The sequence below is a fragment of the Nanorana parkeri genome, unplaced genomic scaffold (assembly GCF_000935625.1).
Source record: "Nanorana parkeri isolate BGI_ZX_2015 unplaced genomic scaffold, ASM93562v1 scaffold1316, whole genome shotgun sequence".
Lineage (NCBI taxonomy): Eukaryota > Metazoa > Chordata > Amphibia > Anura > Dicroglossidae > Nanorana > Nanorana parkeri.
Window position 1 is genome coordinate 309,529 of NW_017307584.1, and position 11,933 is coordinate 321,461.

At 53.8% G+C, this 11,933-nt stretch overlaps 1 protein-coding gene across 1 annotated transcript in view; it reads right to left on the reverse strand.

Moving 5' to 3' along the window:
• The window catches only part of NOL11 (nucleolar protein 11), a 19,382-nt gene that overhangs the window by 2,764 nt on the left and 4,685 nt on the right, over positions 1 to 11,933 (reverse strand). The window contains exons 7-15 of the mRNA XM_018569274.1: positions 11,274 to 11,453; positions 10,990 to 11,066; positions 10,780 to 10,903; positions 10,375 to 10,454; positions 6,176 to 6,283; positions 5,906 to 6,090; positions 5,604 to 5,729; positions 5,181 to 5,432; positions 1,946 to 2,024 (exon numbers count right to left, since the gene is read on the reverse strand). Of these exons, the coding sequence (XP_018424776.1) occupies positions 1,946 to 2,024; positions 5,181 to 5,432; positions 5,604 to 5,729; positions 5,906 to 6,090; positions 6,176 to 6,283; positions 10,375 to 10,454; positions 10,780 to 10,903; positions 10,990 to 11,066; positions 11,274 to 11,453 (1,211 nt within the window). The remainder of the gene's footprint in view (positions 1 to 1,945; positions 2,025 to 5,180; positions 5,433 to 5,603; positions 5,730 to 5,905; positions 6,091 to 6,175; positions 6,284 to 10,374; positions 10,455 to 10,779; positions 10,904 to 10,989; positions 11,067 to 11,273; positions 11,454 to 11,933) is intronic.

Here is an 11,933-nt window from a genome sequence, read left to right on the forward strand (position 1 = left end):
GGGGGGGATGCACCAATACCAGTATTTTGGTACCGATCATTTTTTTCCGGTACTCGCCGATACCAAGTACCGAGTACCGGAAGTCCCATTCAGGAAGCCAGGCGCTGTGTAATGACTCGCCACCCGGCTTCCCGATTAACAATCACGTCCGTCCCCTCTTACCATGTCCAGCCCGTCACCCCCGGGGCCTCTCCAGCCAGAACGCGGCCTTCCCCCGGTACCCAACGCTGGAGCTGTCTGGCCGGCCAATGAGGAAGCCGGGCGCCGAGTAACGACGCGATGCCCTGCTTTCTGATTGACCAGGAGGCCGGCTCCACGCTCCCTCATCATGAAATGACGAGGGAGCATGAAGCCAGCTTCCCGGGCCAATCAGAATTCCGGGCGCTGCGTCATTACACGGCGCCCGGGTTCCTGATTGGCCGGGAAGTCGGCTCCATGCTCTATCACAAGTGACGAGCCGCTTCCCGGCCAATCAGCAAGCTGGGCGCCGTGTAATGACGCGCTGCCCGGTTTCCTGATACCGTAAGTAACCGTGCTAGGCAATGGAGCATTTGGGTGAGTGCTGGCCCAAATACTCGGTATCGACACCGATATCCATACTACTATCGGTGCGTCCCTAACATATACCATTACCACTGGGGCTGGATATATACTAATCTACAATATCTGCAATCTCCCCCCTATCAATATACAGCATTGTGCACCCAAACCTGGTGTATGGAAGGATCAGTCTGCATGTAACTGGGTACAGTATATGGACTTAATACCCGAGGTGCTCATTCTTTGCACATGATCTGCTAAATTGGTGCATAAAATGGTGTGAGACATTGTGAGAACTCCTTCCCCCGTATTTGGTACATATAAGATGGAAACGTCCCTTCATCTATAAACACTCTGCAGGTTTAATCTGTGCATGGGCCTCAAGTCAAGGGAGTCATTGGGGAGAAATCCATGGAACGAGTAGGGTCTGGCCAGGCGAGTGGTGTCCTACACTATGGCTTTGTGACTTTGCAACATTTGCAATAAAGTTTGTTGGATATCAAGAAAAAAAAAAAAAAAAGGTTAAAAAAGGGAGAACTATGAGGTCAGGGCTTTTCCCCATAGTTCTCCTAAGGGTAACGGGAGGACACAAACTAGCGTCCTCCCACCACCCTAAGCTCAGTATATAGAGAGCTACAGCTCGCGGTATTCTGAGACGCCGCAGCCGGGATGGGTCCCAACATTACTGTCTGGATCCACCCAGCTGGCTGATTGACAGCTGGCTCTGCCTATCTAGATGCAGAGTCAGCTGTGCCCGCCCCCATCCTTTCCGCCAGTCAGTGCTGGAGGATCGGAGCAGGGAGGGGGGAATCCAGTCCCTCCCCTGTCACGGAAGAGAGCCGTGACAGGATCGAGAAGTGAGCGAACGCCGGTATGTGTTCGCTCACTTCCCGATCTACTGAGCCGACCTGTGACAGTCTCATTGCCACACGTCGGCTCAGATTATGAGGATGAGTGAAAATCACTCACCTCATAGTTCTCCTTTAAAGAGCAGAACGTTTATCTGGACAGCGCCGGGGTAACAGATCCCAGTAGGAGTGCGCCCGCAGACGATGGGCAATCCGTAAGGCGCCCTGGAGTCATACTTCTATTATGTACGCTTCCTCCGTGGAAGGAACAGGTTCACTTTAATGCAATGCACATGTGTAGTTTCCTCTCACTCACCCGCCGCTGTGATCAGCTGACAGGACTGAAACAAAGAAGGATTCTCCAGAGCTTACAGCAAGCTAGAGGTTCCCCCTGATGGGCCCAGCGCCGTGATACAGAGCGGGAGGGTGTGAGCAATGAATGAGGAGTGTTAAAGCACACACGTCGCTTCACCCTGAACGGGGGAGGGGACGGGTTTGCTTTGCACTGACTCACAAGTGTGTCCCTTTAAGACCACGTTCATCCAATCAACACTCACCAAGACTTGATCAGACGTCAGATCCTTCAGGTGAGGCAGGAGGCAACTCTCGCTGTATGCCGCAGTCACAATCGTGTTTCTGGGTACACGCAAATTAAGGAAGCAAAGCAATAAGAAAATGTATCCACCCCCCACAAAACCACACCCCCACATCGCCTTTATCGCTCCCTCGCTCCAGAAAGCCACGCCATCTTTGTTCCGAAGTCATCCGCTGTCACCATCTTTTAAACCCAGACATTAGCAGGGTGGAATTTCGCGGCGGAAAGGCTTAAAAAAGGAGCCGAAATGTAAAGCGGTTATTTTTGCCGTCGTCTCTGTAACCATTGAATGTCAGAGACCCGCAATATCAGAGACCCGCACCCGAATGTCAGAGACCCGAATGTCAGAGACCCGCACCCGAATGTCAGAGACCCGACTGTCAGAGACCCGCACCCGAATGTCAGAGACCCGAATGTCAGAGACCCGCAATATCAGAGACCCGCACCCGAATGTCAGAGACCCGCAATATCAGAGACCGGCACCCGAATGTCAGAGACCCGAACCCGAATGTCAGAGACCCGCACACGAATGTCAGAGACCCGAATGTCAGAGACCCGAACGTCAGAGACCCGAACGTCAGAGACCCGAACGTCAGAGACCCGAACGTCAGAGACCCGAACGTCAGAGACCCGAACGTCAGAGACCCGAACGTCAGAGACCCGAACGTCAGAGACCCGAACGTCAGAGACCCGAACGTCAGAGACCCGAACGTCAGAGACCCGAACGTCAGAGACCCGAACGTCAGAGACCCGAACGTCAGAGACCCGAACGTCAGAGACCCGAACGTCAGAGACCCGAACGTCAGAGACCCGAACGTCAGAGACCCGAACGTCAGAGACCCGAACGTCAGAGACCCGAACGTCAGAGACCCGAACGTCAGAGACCCGAACGTCAGAGACCCGAACGTCAGAGACCCGAACGTCAGAGACCCGAACGTCAGAGACCCGAACGTCAGAGACCCGAACGTCAGAGACCCGAACGTCAGAGACCCGAACGTCAGAGACCCGAACGTCAGAGACCCGAACGTCAGAGACCCGAACGTCAGAGACCCGAACGTCAGAGACCCGAACGTCAGAGACCCGAACGTCAGAGACCCGAACGTCAGAGACCCGAACGTCAGAGACCCGAACGTCAGAGACCCGAACGTCAGAGACCCGAACGTCAGAGACCCGAACGTCAGAGACCCGAACGTCAGAGACCCGAACGTCAGAGACCCGAACGTCAGAGACCCGAACGTCAGAGACCCGAACGTCAGAGACCCGAACGTCAGAGACCCGAACGTCAGAGACCCGAACGTCAGAGACCCGAACGTCAGAGACCCGAACGTCAGAGACCCGAACGTCAGAGACCCGAACGTCAGAGACCCGAACGTCAGAGACCCGAACGTCAGAGACCCGAACGTCAGAGACCCGAACGTCAGAGACCCGAACGTCAGAGACCCGAACGTCAGAGACCCGAACGTCAGAGACCCGAACGTCAGAGACCCGAACGTCAGAGACCCGAACGTCAGAGACCCGAACGTCAGAGACCCGAACGTCAGAGACCCGAACGTCAGAGACCCGAACGTCAGAGACCCGAACGTCAGAGACCCGAACGTCAGAGACCCGAACGTCAGAGACCCGAACGTCAGAGACCCGAACGTCAGAGACCCGAACGTCAGAGACCCGAACGTCAGAGACCCGAACGTCAGAGACCCGAACGTCAGAGACCCGAACGTCAGAGACCCGAACGTCAGAGACCCGAACGTCAGAGACCCGAACGTCAGAGACCCGAACGTCAGAGACCCGAACGTCAGAGACCCGAACGTCAGAGACCCGAACGTCAGAGACCCGAACGTCAGAGACCCGAACGTCAGAGACCCGAACGTCAGAGACCCGAACGTCAGAGACCCGAACGTCAGAGACCCGAACGTCAGAGACCCGAACGTCAGAGACCCGAACGTCAGAGACCCGAACGTCAGAGACCCGAACGTCAGAGACCCGAACGTCAGAGACCCGAACGTCAGAGACCCGAACGTCAGAGACCCGAACGTCAGAGACCCGAACGTCAGAGACCCGAACGTCAGAGACCCGAACGTCAGAGACCCGAACGTCAGAGACCCGAACGTCAGAGACCCGAACGTCAGAGACCCGAACGTCAGAGACCCGAACGTCAGAGACCCGAACGTCAGAGACCCGAACGTCAGAGACCCGAACGTCAGAGACCCGAACGTCAGAGACCCGAACGTCAGAGACCCGAACGTCAGAGACCCGAACGTCAGAGACCCGAACGTCAGAGACCCGAACGTCAGAGACCCGAACGTCAGAGACCCGAACGTCAGAGACCCGAACGTCAGAGACCCGAACGTCAGAGACCCGAACGTCAGAGACCCGAACGTCAGAGACCCGAACGTCAGAGACCCGAACGTCAGAGACCCGAACGTCAGAGACCCGAACGTCAGAGACCCGAACGTCAGAGACCCGAACGTCAGAGACCCGAACGTCAGAGACCCGAACGTCAGAGACCCGAACGTCAGAGACCCGAACGTCAGAGACCCGAACGTCAGAGACCCGAACGTCAGAGACCCGAACGTCAGAGACCCGAACGTCAGAGACCCGAACGTCAGAGACCCGAACGTCAGAGACCCGAACGTCAGAGACCCGAACGTCAGAGACCCGAACGTCAGAGACCCGAACGTCAGAGACCCGAACGTCAGAGACCCGAACGTCAGAGACCCGAACGTCAGAGACCCGAACGTCAGAGACCCGAACGTCAGAGACCCGAACGTCAGAGACCCGAACGTCAGAGACCCGAACGTCAGAGACCCGAACGTCAGAGACCCCGCACGCGAATATCAGAGACCCGCACCCGAATGTCAGAGACCCGAATGTCAGAGACCCGAATGTCAGAGACCCGAATGTCAGAGACCCGAATGTCAGAGACCCGCACCCGAATGTCAGAGACCCGCACCCGAATGTCAGAGACCCGCACCCGAATGTCAGAGACCCGCACCCGAATGTCAGAGACCCGCACCCGAATGTCAGAGACCCGCACCCGAATGTCAGAGACCCGCACCCGAATGTCAGAGACCCGCACCCGAATGTCAGAGACCCGCACCCGAATGTCAGAGACCCGCACCCGAATGTCAGAGACCCGCACCCGAATGTCAGAGACCCGAATGTCAGAGAGCCGCACAATGGCAGGGATGGAAGGATACAACAAGACGGCCCGTTTCAGGCTGACGGGACAGGCCGTCTTCTTCTCTGCTTTCTGCGCAGCTCTATTAGGCGTCTGGATGTCACAGCTGTCGTCCTCCGCACCCCCGGGACTGAACCCGTTCTGGATGACGGACCCAGCTGGCGGTTCCTTTGGGTTGTCCGCTATATCAGAGGCCTCCTCCTCCACCTCGATATAAGACTCCGCGGAGGCCGTTTTCAAGATGGCGTCACACAGGATATCGTCACCGGTACTGAAAGACGGCGCAGAATATTAACATGAGAGAAGGGCGAACACTGAACACCAATGAAGGCCTTAGGGGCTGACGCATTCACTTAATCTGGCCTTAAATCCCAACATCTGACTAGCACTCAGATGATTTTCTATGTCCAGGTCACATTTTAGGGGTGACTTTGGGGCTCACCTGAGGAACATCTTTAGACAGGAGCACATCACTGCCTCCGGGACGTCAATAAACCGGCGGAGACAACATTGAAGGAGTCGAACATCTGACCTCTCCAGACCAAAAGGCATCAGATCCGGACACAGGCTGCAATACACAAAGATGAAAGTATATCCGAGCCCACCTCTCCTCATTAACATTATTACTACCGCTGGCAGCAGCCATGGCTCCTATATATCTAGCATGTGAATATACACAGGATACAAAATGGAGGCACATTGCGGAATAGGTCACGTGACACACCAGAGACGGCCAATACGCACCTGTAAGACAACTTTCTGGTTTCAATGAGAGTAATCAGAGCACTTTGGGGGTTAAACTTGGGGTCACGCCTGCACCGGTCCACCAGTGCTTGCCCCATCTTCCCAGCGGTGATCTGGAACTCCGGAAGAGTCAGGCTGGACATGGCCTTCCGCACAAGAGCAGAGATCTCCATCTCAGAGGCACTCTGCAGACAACACAGGAAATGAATGACTTCCCAGTACAGACCACACGTGTCACCACGGATCGGAGGCGGGGAATACGTCACCTACCTGAAGGTCTGAGAGAGAGACTTCAAACGCACATCCACCGTCACCGCTGTCCTCACCTCGCCGAGACTGCACAGAAACATCATCGGTCAGATGGGAAGGAGCAGAGTCCTCCAGCAGAGCAGAGTATATCAGGAGAGGAGAGTTATAGGGGAAGGAGCAGAGTCCTCCAGCAGAGCAGAGTATCTCAGGAGAGGAGAGTTATAGAGGAAGGAGCAGAGTCCTCCAGCAGAGTATATCAGGAGAGGAGAGTTATAGGGGAAGGAGCAGAGTCCTCCAGCAGAGCAGAGTATCTCAGGAGAGGAGAGTTATAGAGGAAGGAGCAGAGTCCTCCAGCAGAGTATATCAGGAGAGGAGAGTTATAGGGGAAGGAGCAGAGTCCTCCAGCAGAGCAGAGTATCTCAGGAGAGGAGAGTTATAGAGGAAGGAGCAGAGTCCTCCAGCAGAGTATATCAGGAGAGGAGAGTTATAGGGGAAGGAGCAGAGTCCTCCAGCAGAGCAGAGTATCTCAGGAGAGGAGAGTTATAGAGGAAGGAGCAGAGTCCTCCAGCAGAGTATATCAGGAGAGGAGAGTTATAGGGGAAGGAGCAGAGTCCTCCAGCAGAGCAGAGTATCTCAGGAGAGGAGAGTTATAGAGGAAGGAGCAGAGTCCTCCAGCAGAGTATATCAGGAGAGGAGAGTTATAGGGGAAGGAGCAGAGTCCTCCAGCAGAGCAGAGTATCTCAGGAGAGGAGAGTTATAGAGGAAGGAGCAGAGTCCTCCAGCAGAGTATATCAGGAGAGGAGAGTTATAGGGGAAGGAGCAGAGTCCTCCAGCAGAGCAGAGTATCTCAGGAGAGGAGAGTTATAGAGGAAGGAGCAGAGTCCTCCAGCAGAGTATATCAGGAGAGGAGAGTTATAGGGGAAGGAGCAGAGTCCTCCAGCAGAGCAGAGTATCTCAGGAGAGGAGAGTTATAGAGGAAGGAGCAGAGTCCTCCAGCAGAGTATATCAGGAGAGGAGAGTTATAGGGGAAGGAGCAGAGTCCTCCAGCAGAGCAGAGTATCTCAGGAGAGGAGAGTTATAGAGGAAGGAGCAGAGTCCTCCAGCAGAGTATATCAGGAGAGGAGAGTTATAGGGGAAGGAGCAGAGTCCTCCAGCAGAGCAGAGTATCTCAGGAGAGGAGAGTTATAGAGGAAGGAGCAGAGTCCTCCAGCAGAGTATATCAGGAGAGGAGAGTTATAGGGGAAGGAGCAGAGTCCTCCAGCAGAGCAGAGTATCTCAGGAGAGGAGAGTTATAGAGGAAGGAGCAGAGTCCTCCAGCAGAGTATATCAGGAGAGGAGAGTTATAGGGGAAGGAGCAGAGTCCTCCAGCAGAGCAGAGTATCTCAGGAGAGGAGAGTTATAGAGGAAGGAGCAGAGTCCTCCAGCAGAGTATATCAGGAGAGGAGAGTTATAGGGGAAGGAGCAGAGTCCTCCAGCAGAGCAGAGTATCTCAGGAGAGGAGAGTTATAGAGGAAGGAGCAGAGTCCTCCAGCAGAGTATATCAGGAGAGGAGAGTTATAGGGGAAGGAGCAGAGTCCTCCAGCAGAGCAGAGTATCTCAGGAGAGGAGAGTTATAGAGGAAGGAGCAGAGTCCTCCAGCAGAGTATATCAGGAGAGGAGAGTTATAGGGGAAGGAGCAGAGTCCTCCAGCAGAGCAGAGTATCTCAGGAGAGGAGAGTTATAGAGGAAGGAGCAGAGTCCTCCAGCAGAGTATATCAGGAGAGGAGAGTTATAGGGGAAGGAGCAGAGTCCTCCAGCAGAGCAGAGTATCTCAGGAGAGGAGAGTTATAGAGGAAGGAGCAGAGTCCTCCAGCAGAGTATATCAGGAGAGGAGAGTTATAGGGGAAGGAGCAGAGTCCTCCAGCAGAGCAGAGTATCTCAGGAGAGGAGAGTTATAGAGGAAGGAGCAGAGTCCTCCAGCAGAGTATATCAGGAGAGGAGAGTTATAGGGGAAGGAGCAGAGTCCTCCAGCAGAGCAGAGTATCTCAGGAGAGGAGAGTTATAGAGGAAGGAGCAGAGTCCTCCAGCAGAGTATATCAGGAGAGGAGAGTTATAGGGGAAGGAGCAGAGTCCTCCAGCAGAGCAGAGTATCTCAGGAGAGGAGAGTTATAGAGGAAGGAGCAGAGTCCTCCAGCAGAGTATATCAGGAGAGGAGAGTTATAGGGGAAGGAGCAGAGTCCTCCAGCAGAGCAGAGTATCTCAGGAGAGGAGAGTTATAGAGGAAGGAGCAGAGTCCTCCAGCAGAGTATATCAGGAGAGGAGAGTTATAGGGGAAGGAGCAGAGTCCTCCAGCAGAGCAGAGTATCTCAGGAGAGGAGAGTTATAGAGGAAGGAGCAGAGTCCTCCAGCAGAGTATATCAGGAGAGGAGAGTTATAGGGGAAGGAGCAGAGTCCTCCAGCAGAGCAGAGTATCTCAGGAGAGGAGAGTTATAGAGGAAGGAGCAGAGTCCTCCAGCAGAGTATATCAGGAGAGGAGAGTTATAGGGGAAGGAGCAGAGTCCTCCAGCAGAGCAGAGTATCTCAGGAGAGGAGAGTTATAGAGGAAGGAGCAGAGTCCTCCAGCAGAGTATATCAGGAGAGGAGAGTTATAGGGGAAGGAGCAGAGTCCTCCAGCAGAGCAGAGTATCTCAGGAGAGGAGAGTTATAGAGGAAGGAGCAGAGTCCTCCAGCAGAGTATATCAGGAGAGGAGAGTTATAGGGGAAGGAGCAGAGTCCTCCAGCAGAGCAGAGTATCTCAGGAGAGGAGAGTTATAGAGGAAGGAGCAGAGTCCTCCAGCAGAGTATATCAGGAGAGGAGAGTTATAGGGGAAGGAGCAGAGTCCTCCAGCAGAGCAGAGTATCTCAGGAGAGGAGAGTTATAGAGGAAGGAGCAGAGTCCTCCAGCAGAGTATATCAGGAGAGGAGAGTTATAGGGGAAGGAGCAGAGTCCTCCAGCAGAGCAGAGTATCTCAGGAGAGGAGAGTTATAGAGGAAGGAGCAGAGTCCTCCAGCAGAGTATATCAGGAGAGGAGAGTTATAGGGGAAGGAGCAGAGTCCTCCAGCAGAGCAGAGTATCTCAGGAGAGGAGAGTTATAGAGGAAGGAGCAGAGTCCTCCAGCAGAGTATATCAGGAGAGGAGAGTTATAGGGGAAGGAGCAGAGTCCTCCAGCAGAGCAGAGTATCTCAGGAGAGGAGAGTTATAGAGGAAGGAGCAGAGTCCTCCAGCAGAGTATATCAGGAGAGGAGAGTTATAGGGGAAGGAGCAGAGTCCTCCAGCAGAGCAGAGTATCTCAGGAGAGGAGAGTTATAGAGGAAGGAGCAGAGTCCTCCAGCAGAGTATATCAGGAGAGGAGAGTTATAGGGGAAGGAGCAGAGTCCTCCAGCAGAGCAGAGTATCTCAGGAGAGGAGAGTTATAGAGGAAGGAGCAGAGTCCTCCAGCAGAGTATATCAGGAGAGGAGAGTTATAGGGGAAGGAGCAGAGTCCTCCAGCAGAGCAGAGTATCTCAGGAGAGGAGAGTTATAGAGGAAGGAGCAGAGTCCTCCAGCAGAGTATATCAGGAGAGGAGAGTTATAGGGGAAGGAGCAGAGTCCTCCAGCAGAGCAGAGTATCTCAGGAGAGGAGAGTTATAGAGGAAGGAGCAGAGTCCTCCAGCAGAGTATATCAGGAGAGGAGAGTTATAGGGGAAGGAGCAGAGTCCTCCAGCAGAGCAGAGTATCTCAGGAGAGGAGAGTTATAGAGGAAGGAGCAGAGTCCTCCAGCAGAGTATATCAGGAGAGGAGAGTTATAGGGGAAGGAGCAGAGTCCTCCAGCAGAGCAGAGTATCTCAGGAGAGGAGAGTTATAGAGGAAGGAGCAGAGTCCTCCAGCAGAGTATATCAGGAGAGGAGAGTTATAGGGGAAGGAGCAGAGTCCTCCAGCAGAGCAGAGTATCTCAGGAGAGGAGAGTTATAGAGGAAGGAGCAGAGTCCTCCAGCAGAGTATATCAGGAGAGGAGAGTTATAGGGGAAGGAGCAGAGTCCTCCAGCAGAGCAGAGTATCTCAGGAGAGGAGAGTTATAGAGGAAGGAGCAGAGTGCTCCAGCAGAGTATTATAGGAGAGGAGCGTCCAGTAGCTGAGCATGCATGAAGTTCGGTCTTAATACAGACGTAATCAGAGCAGCACTGGAAGCCTTTAGACATCAGAGAGCATTCTGGGTACTTACAGCTTTCTTGGAGCGTTTGCCTGGCGTCGTTTTGCTCTCAGTTACTGTCCCCCAACTTACTATCGGCACACTGTTCAGGGCTGAAAAGAAGAAATCCATTGTAATTACAGGTTGTGAGGCGTCTGCTCAGTTACGTGCCGCAAAGCCGCGCAATTCCAACCGAGCATATGACGAAGGAACGCAGAGCCAAAGACGTCACAACCAGCAGAAGGTGGATATCTAATAATCTGGCCACTCAGTGTATCTAATAATCCGGCCACTAGGTGTATATAATAATCCGGCCACTTGGTGTATCTAATAATCCGGCCACTCGGTGTATATAATAATCCGGCCACTCGGTGCATATAATAATCCGGCCACTCGGTGCATATCCCCAATACTTCCACTGATCACAATGAAGCTCACCTGATCTATGGCTGTCAGCGGCTTTCCCCAGAGCGGAGGCCAGGGATGACGGCTCGCAGATGTAACGTAGAACCCGCAGTTTGCTCCCACGCGGCACGTAGAGCGTATTGTGGTAATTCCAGAGCTGGACGGAGAAGAGAGAGAACGTTCAGTGCGGAGCCGGAGATTTGGGACTCGGAGAGAAGGGAAGATGGACGATCCTGTTCTTACCTGATGGGTCGTCCTCTGTGAGAACTCCTTGCACTCCTGCATGGTCTGGAATGATACGTTCCATATACAGAGGAGATCTGAGAATAAAGAGAACAGAGATCTCCGTTACACGTCATCACGGGGCCACACTGACCATGTAAAGAAGAAGCCGACACTCCGGGATCACAAAGCCGTTCATGTAAACAATGTAAGTTCAGTTTCTGATTTCCATGGTAACTGCAATGTAATGGCTTCCCCTGAGGTAGGAGAGCAGGCGGTCTGCAGACAAGGTTTCGTATTATTACCTTTCTGCTTTGTTGCCGAGGGTGTCAGAGTGGCCAAGTGAGAGTCATCGAGAAGCGTCATAGCTCCGCTATCCACAGGTTCCGATAGTTGGAGGAGAGAAGACAAGGACAACACAATCTCCGACCTGTCGCTGGACTCAACCAAGGGAACCAGAGACTGGCGCACCTTTCCTGTAGAGTCTGGAGGGACAAAAGGAGAGTTCAAATCCCAAACTGGAGAACAGAGACAATTATAACACCGCGTGCCTGTGAGAAACAATCGAGTGTGCTACCAACTGCACCCAACCTGATAGGTTTCACTGTCAAGAGTTCCCGGGTCTGTACCCACGCTGTGCCCATTATGAGGAGCTCCCACCATCCCTGTGCTGAGTTCCCGGGTCTGTACACCCGCTGTGCCCATTATGAGGAGCTCCCACCATCCCTGTGCTGAGTTCCCGGGTCCCCCACCATCCCTGTGCTGAGTTCCCGGGTCTGTACCCCCGCTGTGCCCATTATGAGGGGCTCCCACCATCCCTGTGCTGAGTTCCCGGGTCTGTACCCACGCTGTGCCCATTATGAGGAGCTCCCACCATCCCTGTGCTGAGTTCCCGGGTCTGTACCCCCGATGTGCCCATTATGAGGAGCTCCCACCATCCCTGTGCTGAGTTCCCGGGTCTGTAC